The sequence below is a fragment of the Rhinoraja longicauda genome, chromosome 6, assembly GCF_053455715.1.
Source record: "Rhinoraja longicauda isolate Sanriku21f chromosome 6, sRhiLon1.1, whole genome shotgun sequence".
Taxonomy (NCBI): Eukaryota; Metazoa; Chordata; class Chondrichthyes; order Rajiformes; family Arhynchobatidae; genus Rhinoraja; species Rhinoraja longicauda.
The window spans coordinates 81,528,271-81,538,335 of record NC_135958.1 but is presented as its reverse complement, the minus strand read 5'-3'; the positions used below and the strand labels follow the sequence as shown (position 1 = coordinate 81,538,335).

Here is a 10,065-nt window from a genome sequence, read left to right as displayed (position 1 = left end):
AAGGCGGCGTCACCCGAGCAACGAGGACTAATCAGGGCCAGGCCCGGGACACGGAGTCCGGCCGCCCAACACTCGCTCTACTCGCGTCTGGAAAAGCGCACACATGAGGCCGAGGAGAGAGAATGCTGCAGAAAGCGGGGGAGGATGGACTAGATAGACCGAGCGGCCAGGAAGAGCCAGGCGGGGTCCTGGAGCTCGAATCTCAGCAGGTTCTCGGGCGGAAATGGGCAGCGCAGAGGCGCAACACGTAGATCTGCCGCCTCACAGCGCCAGAGACACGGGTTCGATCCTGACCTCGGGTGCCGTTTGTACGGAGTTTCCACGTTCTCCCTGTAACCACGTGGGTTTCCTCCGGGTGTTCCGGTTTCCCCCCACATCCCAAAGACGGGCAGGTTTCTTGGTCCTCTGTACTGTGCAGGTGAGCGGCAGAATCTGGGGAGAATTAATGCCAATGTCTGGAGTATAAAAGTTGGATTAGATTAGTGGAAATGGAGGTTGGTGGTTAGCGTTGACGTGACGGGCCGAAGGGCTGGTTTGCGCGCAATGCAGGTATCTGGACCAAAACGCAGCCATGTGCTTGAGGAAGAGCGATCCGAGCAGCGCCCGTGGACACCGTGCTGTCAGATCCACACCGTGCTGTCAGATCCACACCGTGCTGTCAGGTCCCTCTAACCTCCTCAGGCGCTGCCCCAGAGCCATCCAACACGGAATCAGGCCCGACTTACCCATGCCGACTAAGTAACTAAATCTTCCCTGCATTCTTTCCAACCCAAGGACATCCTTCCTGTAACAGTGTGAACAAAACTGAACACAGTACAAATGCGGCCTCACCAATGTCGTGTACAACTATAAACTAACATCTCAACTTCTATACTCATTTCCCTGACTGATGGAGACCTGAGTGCCACAATCCTGTTCCTTCACCCCATCTACCTGGACGCTGCCGGTTGGAGTAGCCTGGACGAGTAACCTGATGAATCTTGTAGACGGTGGAGGGAGGGAATGTTTTGGGCGCGGATCGAGCCGGCCCCTTTCTAACGGAAGATGCTGAGGCTCCTGAGAGTTGCAGTCGCTGCACAGATCCAGGCGAGGGGAGAGTGTGCAACACATTCGTGTCCCGTGGATGGTGGAGAGGCCTTGGGGCGTCAGGGAGGGAGTCCCACACCAAGCACACCATCCCCAGCCTCTGCAACCATGGATGTTGTAGCAGATTCAACTCAGTTACTGATCAATGGCGTCTCCGGTGCGTGGATCGGAGAGGTTTGGTGGGATGATGGTCCGGTGAAAACGCACATCCCCAGATTCAGGGACTTCCTTCCCAGCTGACATCAGACTGAACCATCCTACCGCAACCAGAGAGCAGTCCTTGCCAACTATCTACCTCATTGGAGACCTTTGGGCTATCTTTAATCGGACTTTACCTTGCACTAAAGTTATTCCATTTATCTTGAATCTGTACACTGTGGACGGCTTGATTGTAATAATGTATAGTATTTCTACTGACCGGTCACGCAATAAAAAGCTTTTCACTGTTCTTCGGTACACGTGACAATGTACCAAACTAAAGATGCAGGCACGTGAGTCTAGCTCGGTTAGGGAGCTTGGTTAGCTGCGCCGAGTTGGGCCAAAGGGCCTGTTTCCATGTCTTACTGTCAGTAGAAGTCCAGAGTAGGTGGTGAGACGGTCTTGTTGCTTGGAGGTTTCACGGCCATTGACCGGGCTACGTCCGAACCTTGTCCAGGAGAAACTGACCATCATCCGGTCATCAGCGACCATCATCGATCATCAGCGACCATCTGCACCGCGACCTCCGGTCGGTGACTGAGGAGCCGGATGTTTGTGACCAGGGTTTGGCCTGAGGAGGTCGGGGACAGTTGACCCGGGCCCTGGATCAGTGACCTCCGGTCGCCACAGGCATCTTCGCCGCGAGGCCTGAGTCACATCGACCTCAGTTCCCAGCGTTCCCCGATAACCCGGAGAAACCTGCAAAGCGCGAAGCATTGTAGAAAGACGGAACCTGATGAACGTTGTCCGGGCGCGGCCGACACCGAGCGAAGGGGATAACGGATGGAAAATAACCCCTGACTTCAGTCCCTGGGTGACACCGGTAAACTTTGCCCCTCTCACCTTAAAGGGAAAGATTTAACAGGAACCCGAGGGGAAACATTTTCACCAGAGGGTGGTGGGTGTACGGAACGAGCTGTCGGAGGAGGTAGTTGAGGCTGGGACAATCGCATTTAAGAAACATTTGGACAGGTACATGGATGGGACAGGTTTGGAGGGATATGGACCAAGTGGGACTAGTGTAGCTGGGACATGTTGGCCGGTGTGGGCAAGTTGGGCCGAAGGACCTGTTTCCACACTGTGTCACTCTGTGCCTCCTAGGCGTCGGCCTTTCCCCTCTGGGGACATGTTCTCGGTCTATCCCATCCATGCCTGTGATAATGTTTCCACTTGTATCAGGTCCCCCCTCAGTCGCCAGCGCTTGCATGAATCGCAAGATGTCCAGCTGGATGTTTCATGCATCTCATGCTGGGGATTGGGTCTTAGTGCGAGAGAGGGGGTGCGGGGAGTGAGAGGAGGGCGATCTCGGGGTTCCCGCCCATAGAGCGAGTGAGCCCCGTTCCCGGGGAAGGAGGAGGGGGGGGGGGGCGAGGGTGGTAATCTGTGGGATCGTCGCCGGGGGGGGGGTAATCTGTGGAAACGTCGCCCGGGGGGGGGGGAGGGGGCGAGGGTGGTAATCTGTGGGAACGTCGCCCGGGGGGGGGGGGGGGGGAGGGGGGCTCCGCTCACGTTGCACCAGTTAGTTACAGTCACCAGGAGCGTCTCTGGTGCCAGCGGTTACTCAGAGGCAGCGTATAAATACAGCGGGGCCCCGGCGCTAATCTCATTAGGTGCTAGTTTGTTGTAAAGCCGAGAGGCATTGGCAGTCAGCTCTCCGTGGCTCGGAGCCTCGGGAGAGGCGAGCAGAGAGAGCGGCTGGCCAGACAGAAGGAGCGGGGCACATGAGACATAGGTCGCTCTCACCGGCCGCAGCCATGAAGCGATTCCTCCTGGCGGCCCTTCTGCTGCCGCTGCTGTTGCCGCCGGCCGCCCTGGGTGTGCCTGCCACACGGATCAAGTACTCGCACGCCGGCATCTGCCCCAACGAGATGACCCCCAGCCTGTGGGTGGACGCGCAGAGTACCTGCTCCCGGGAGTGTGAGACGGACCAGGTAATCCGCGCCCGCGAACCCGCGTCCGCTCCACAAACCCGGGGCAACTCCGACCCCGAACCCATCCCCAGCTGCGGTCGCCCCCGGCCGCCCCTCCCCTCTCCAGGCGCCGACACTCTCTCTGCCCCGGGATTATTTGCGATTCCAGTCCAGCGGCGGAATGTTTCTCTCCAGATCCCGGAGTGCTTTGAACCGCTGCAGTTCCCCCGGAGATGGACACCAAATGCTGGAGTAACTCAGCGGGACAGAAGGGTCTCGACCCGAAACGTCACCCATTCCTTCTCTCCAGAGTTGCTGCCGGTCCCGCTGAGTTACTCCAGCACTCTGTGTCTATCTCCGGGTTAAACCAGCATCTGCAGTTCTTTCCTGCACAGTCCCCTCCGGACCCCGCGGGACCGGACAACGAAGGCCAGGAGACGGCAACCGGCCGCCCCGTGTTCCGCCTCCGGTCAGCGCCAGAGATGGAAACCGGGGTACGGGGTTCGGGGGTTTATTTCCGATAGCGTCAGGTACAAACACCGGGGGACGGGTCCCGCTGCTGCTGCGCTTTCACCCCCCGCACCCGGGCCGATCGCCGGCGGAGTCCTCGGAGATTCCCGCGCAATTCCCCATCGGAACGTGGTCGCTTGATTGACGGAAACGGAAAAGGCGCGGGTGGTGGGAGTGTTGGACTCGGAGCGGGACACGGGAGCAGCAACAACGACTGAGCCCCCCGGGGGGGGTGGGGGGATTAGAGGCAGCATCCAGGATTCGGACACCCGGGGTGCGGGGAACGAGGAGCAGATTTGCGGGCGGTTCAGGGGGAGTGATATGGGACGGGGGGGTGGCGGAGTAATGATGGGGGAGGGGAAGGAAGAGGCGACACAGAAACATAGAAAATAGGTGCAAGAGGAGGCCATTCGGCCCTTCGAGCCAGCACCGCCATTCATTGTGATCATGGCTGATCATCCACAATCAGTAACCGGTGCCTGCCTTCTCCCCATATCCCTTGATTCCACTAGCCCCTAGAGCTCTGTCTAACTCTCTCTTAAATCCATCCAGAGATTTGGCCTCCACTGCCCTCTGTGGCAGAGAATTCCATAAATTCACAACTCTCTGGGTGAAAAAGTTCCTTCTCACCTCAGTTTTAAATGGCCTCCCCTTTATTCTAAGACTGTGGCCCCTGGTTCTGGACTCGCCAAACACTCCTGGGCGCCGACGATCCTGCAACTCTTGATGGAGACGCGGGCTCGGACAGTGAGGGAGCGCGGACACTGGCCGTGGGGGAGCGGCCGTTTGGCCGCAGGGCTGCGCACTGTCCGTGCTGGTCGGCTGCATCTGTCCGAGAGAAAGCGAATCCATCCCTGGGCAGTGAGGTGGGGCCCGGGCTGTGGTTCCGGGCTGGGCTTTGGGCGACGTGTGCGCGCACGTCCACGCTCCCTGGAAGGGGGCAGATGGAGCTGCGGCCGCCCCCGGCCTGCCCCCTTCCCCGTCCCCGTGATGATGGGGGGTCCCGGGATTGACCGAGGGAGCGGCGCGATGCAGGGAGGGAGAGAGAGAGAGAGAGAGTCGGGAGGATAGAAGCGGGGATTCGGGGGCAGACACTCAATGGGAGGAAACCTCCGGCTCTCCCCGGGAGCGGGAGATGTTTGGTGGGCCGAGCGGAGTATTGAGGCCAGAGGTCCGGAGACTGGCGGGGTCTGAGGGGGTAGCGATGAGAGAGGGGGGGGGGGTGGAGGTGGGATGATCTTCCCGAGAAGGAATAATGAACATTTGTAGTGAATTCGCGGGAAGGGGACGGAGTGAAGTGAGGGGCGCGAAGGGAGGGGCGGACAGGCCGGGGGGCGAGGGACGGACAGGCCGAGGGGGGGGGGGGGGGGGAGACGGGAGGGACGGACAGGTCCGGGAAGGGCGCCTTTCCTTCTTCCTACCGGTCCCCCCCCCCCCCCCCCGCACCGTTCACCTTTCCCCGGCCGAGCGCCCGTCGCCCCCCTGCCTCCCCGCGTTGCCAACCTCAGCTCCGCTCTCTCCTGCCCCCTCTCCAGGACTGCGAGACCTTCGAGAAGTGCTGCCCCAACGTGTGCGGCTCCCGCAGCTGCGTGGCGTCCCGCTACATGGCGCTGAAGGGGCGCAGGGGTCCGGCGGCCTTGCCCCGCGGCGCCAGCTGTGACCGCTTCATGTGCGCCCAGCAGGGCTCCGAGTGCGACGTGTGGGACGGGCAGCCGGTGTGCATGTGCCGCGACCGCTGCGAGAAGGAGCCGCGCTTTACCTGCGCGTCGGACGGCCTGACCTACTACAACAAGTGCTACATGGACGCCGAGGCGTGCGGCAAGGGCATCACGCTGACGGTGGTCACCTGCACCCACCGCCTGGCGGGCGGCACCTCCAGCCCGCTGCCGCCCCACACCACCGCCGCCTCCAACACCACGACCACCACGGCCGGAGACCCCGGCCCCGCCACCCTGACCACCCGCCCCGGCCCGCTCACCACCACGGCCGTCGCCGGAGTGCTGGCCCCGGCCCTGCTCGCCACGCCCGCCCGCCAGTCCATCTACGCGGGCGGCACGGTGAGCTTCCTGTGCGCCGTGAGCGGGCGGCCGAGGCCCGACATCAGCTGGGAGCGGCAGCGCGCCGACGGCCCCAACGTTGTGCTGCGGCCTAACCACGTGCAGGGCAACATGGTGGTGACCAACATCGGCCAGCTGGTCATCTACAGCGCGCGCACGCACGACGCGGGCACGTACACGTGCACGGCGCGCAACGCGGGCGGTGCCGTCAGCGCGCACTTCCCCCTCTCCGTCATCAAGCGCGCCGCGTTGCAGGCGCCCACTTCCGCCGGAAACCACCCGCACAACGCCTCGCTTCCGGCCGCGACGCTTCCGGCGCGCGAGTGCTCCCGGCGGCCGGAGGACCGACGCTGCGCCGAGCCGCGGCCGCGCTGGTACTACGACGCCAGGAAGAACAACTGCTTCACCTTCGGCTACTGCGGCGGCGGCGGCGGCAGCGGCTTCGCCAGCTACGAGACGTGCATGGGCAGCTGCATGAACGAGCCGGTCAACGCCTGCGGCCTACCAGCGCTGCAGGGCGGCTGCAGGGTGTGGGAGCCGCGCTGGGCCTACAGCGGCCTGCACCGCCAGTGCCAGCCCTTCATCTACGGCGGCTGCGGCGGCAACGAGAACAACTTCGAGAGCAGGGAGACGTGCGAGGAGATCTGCCCCTACCCCCGCAGCCAGCAGTGCAAGGCCTGCAAGCCGCGCTTCAAGATCGTCACCAGCTTCTGCAAGAGCGACTACGTGATCGTGGGCCGCATGAGCGAGCTGGCCGAGGAGGCCGACTCCGGCCGCGCCCTCTTCACCGTCGACCGGGTACTGAAGGACGAGAAGATGGGCCTGCAGTTCTTCGGCAGCGAGGTGCTGGAGATCACGCTGCTCAACATGGACTGGAGCTGCCCCTGCCCCAACATGACCACCGAGGATGGGCCGCTGATCGTCATGGGCGACGTCCACAACGGCATGGCCACCCTGCAACCGCACAGCTTCGTCAAGACGGTCAACGAGAAGCGCATTAAGAAGCTGGCCGAAGTCAAGGAGAAGAAGACGTGCGACCTGCTGCGCGAGTTGACGGGGCTTCAGTAGCTCGGCGCTGGCCGACGGGAGTGGGAGATCATTGGGCAGGATAGTGATCCGTTGGCGGGTACTGGTCAGTACGGTTGTGCTGGCCTGATCACTGGGTCAAATATTGTACAATAGATAGTCATCGTCACTGCACCCAGTACTGGTCAATTGAACATGATTGATCAATACAGGTTAATGGGCCGTCACTGCTTAACCCACCAGTTCTGGTCAATGGACAAGTCCTGCTCAACCAGTTGGTTCTGACCAGTGGGTCATTTCTGGACAATGCACTGGTTCCGGTCATTGGCCATATTCAATAGCGCATCAGTACATTTTAGTGGGCTGCTGTTGGTTCATGAGCCAGTTCCAGTGGTTGAGATATTTTTAGGTGAGTCCTGGTTAATGGATCAGCTTTGTTCTGTTCTGCCCTAATTCTGGTTATTCGAATAGTTCTGGTCAAGGCCTAGTTCTGGTTCCAAACACAAAATGCTGGAGTGACTCAGGGGAGCAGGTAGCTTCTCAGGAGGGAATGCTGGAGTGACTCAGGGGAGCAGGTAGCATCTCAGGAGGGACTGGACAGACAATGTTTCCAGTCCGGACCATTTTTCAGGCTGTTAGCATTAAGGGGGGAGATAGCAGGAAAAGAGAAGTGGGGGCAGGACTTGTGCCAGGGACCCCTTCACAACCCGAAATGTCACATGCCCATTCCCTCCACAGATGCTGCCTGATCCACTGAGTTCCTCCAACGCTTCATTTTTTGCTCGATTCCATTATCTGCAGTTCCTTGTGTCTCTCGTTCTGGTTAATGAACTGGTTCTGTCTGACTGCCTGGTCAATGGACCTCTTCAGGTGAAAGGACCAATCCTGGTCAAAGTCTGGTTCTAGACAATGGTCAATGGAGATAATGGGTCAATATGGTTAATGTGTCAGTTGAGGTGAATTACCACTATTTGTCGATGGACCAGTCATGGTCAGTGGAACAGTTGTGATCCAGAGGGCACTTCTGGCCAATTTGCTGGTCATGGTCAATTTGGCAACAGACCAGATTTGTTCAGTGGACCAACTCTGTTTCATACGATGGTTGTGGATCACACAGGGGACTGGTCAATAGCTGGATCTGACCAATAGAATAGTACTGACGAATGGATCAGTTCTAGTCAGCGCCCACGATTGGTCCATCGGCCACTCACTGCTGGTGACTACATCTTAACAATTCCGTACAGAATGAAAAATATCAATGAAAAGTTTCTGTAAAAAATACATCTCACTTTTGACAAATTAAATAAGCACTTAACCTAGACTTGGAGTGAGGGTAACGGGTGTAGAATGCAGATCATTCCCACTGATGGACGTCACTGTGGGAATGCAGATCATTCCCACTGATGGACACGCCCTGATGTGGAGTGGTTCACAGGGAGATGTCGCTCCGATGGTCCGGATGGTGCCAGAGTCCCCAATCTTAGACACAAAACCGGGTGATCCGTGTCTTCCCAATCTGCCCGGAACCCACCAACGTGTGGCCTGGTACCACCAGTGACGTGGGTCCTCTTGAGGGCAGGTCAGAGGTCACAGGCCCTGATTGGAGGGAAAGTTCTACTTGTTCTCTGCAGGACATTGGCTCGCTGGAGGTCAGCTGATCCCTCGGGGAATGAGTCACATGACGTGACAACCAATCCCAAACATTCCCGGCAAGGGTGGGCTTGCCACTTCCTGTGCCCCAGAGACCGCCCGTGATGCTCAGCAACCCTTTCCCGTGACACCAGGCGTGTGCCCCCCACCACCCTGTCCGTTGGGACGGCTCCTACATCAGGCCCGATGTTGGCAGCAGTCCCTGGGCCTCACTCAGCGCTGAAGCCCGGGTGTGAGTGTCCGAGGGCAGGCGGGGCCAGGGTCCTGATCCACGACCCAGAACCGAGGCCGAGGCTCGGTGAAAGAGGAATCAGCATGAGATTAGAGATACATCTCCCCCACCCCCTCCCCCCATAAACAATTCTTAGCTTTAGGTTTATTAATCTCACATGTACCGAGGTACAATTAAAAGCTATCCAAATTGATCAGATAATATTATACATAAATACAATCAAACTCCAGTACAATAGGTAGAGAAAAGGGGAAGATACAGAGTGCAGAATATAGTTCTCAGCATTGTAGCGCATCAGTTCCAGAGACAAAGTCCATTGTCCGCAATGGGGTAGAGGTGAATCGGACAGTACCCCAGCTTACGGAAGGACCGTTCAGAAGCCTGATAACAGAGGGGAAGAAGGTGTTCCTGAGTCTGGTGGTGCGTGCTTTCAAGCTTCTGTACCGCCTGCCCAATGGGAATAAGGGCGGGGAGGAGGAATTATTTGGGTGGGACAAGTCAGTGATTATGTTGGCTGCTTTTCCGAGGCAGCGTGGTGTAGATGGAGCCAATGGTGGGGAGTCTCGTCTGTGTGATCATCAGTCAAAGCTAACACTTCATCCCGTCCCATCAGGTGCAATCGTGTGATGATCTCCGAGGGTGTCTGCCTTATGACCTCTCCAACATCTGTGGAACTCCGGTAGATCTCAACCATCGATGTCCCCATTAAAAAAAACATCTAGTTAAAAAGCATTGCTAGCTCCGGGAGATTTGGAGCTTCTAGATAGAGCAGAGGGAATTTCCCTCTGTGTCTAACCCTTATTGTTCCAACCTTGGGGGTGTGTGTGATGGGACAGAGGTGCTGAGATAAAGACCAGAGGCAAACGTCTTCACAAAGTCATGTTAAACTCCAAACCTGCGCTGGCCTAAGCTCTTTGTAGGGTTAGGAATAGAGTTACATGGAGAGGTTGAACTGATAACGTTTAGATGAGGTGAATGATGCTAATTTTGTAAATAGTTCAGTAATCCCAATAAGAAGAAAAGTTTGTAGAATGTTTATGATTTTTACAATGACTGTAAATACTATTTATTTATACTTGGATCAAGTCCCCATCTCTGATTGATTAAAGATCAATAGTCAACCTCAATAAAGTATTGATAATGTGACTCCAGTCTCGTTCCTTCACTTCTCACCCATTGACCCCCCCCCCACCCCCCCCCCCCCCCCCAGTGTCCTGTCAGCTCACGAACAGGGGCCAGCTGGTGATTCACCCCAGAAACACACTGCCAATGTGCACAACTGTGGGGGGGACATCTTGCCATGGATCAGTGGAAGGTGGTTAAGGTGACTCCGCGGGTCATAAACAAGAAACATTTCACAGAAACAGCTCATCGCTTAGCTCGCCAAAGACCGAGG

The 10,065-nt window shown here is 58.0% G+C and overlaps 1 protein-coding gene across 1 annotated transcript; it reads left to right on the top strand.

Annotated features, from left to right (window-relative positions):
- Positions 1 to 2,906: 2,906 nt before the first annotated feature.
- Positions 2,907 to 9,804, top strand: LOC144594670 (WAP, Kazal, immunoglobulin, Kunitz and NTR domain-containing protein 2-like). Its single transcript, XM_078401506.1, has 2 exons — positions 2,907 to 3,215; positions 5,240 to 9,804. The coding sequence occupies exons 1-2, from the start codon at positions 3,006 to 3,008 to the stop codon at positions 6,827 to 6,829; spliced, it is 1,800 nt and encodes a 599-aa protein (XP_078257632.1). The 5' UTR covers positions 2,907 to 3,005; the 3' UTR covers positions 6,830 to 9,804.
- The last annotated feature ends 261 nt before the right edge of the window (positions 9,805 to 10,065 follow it).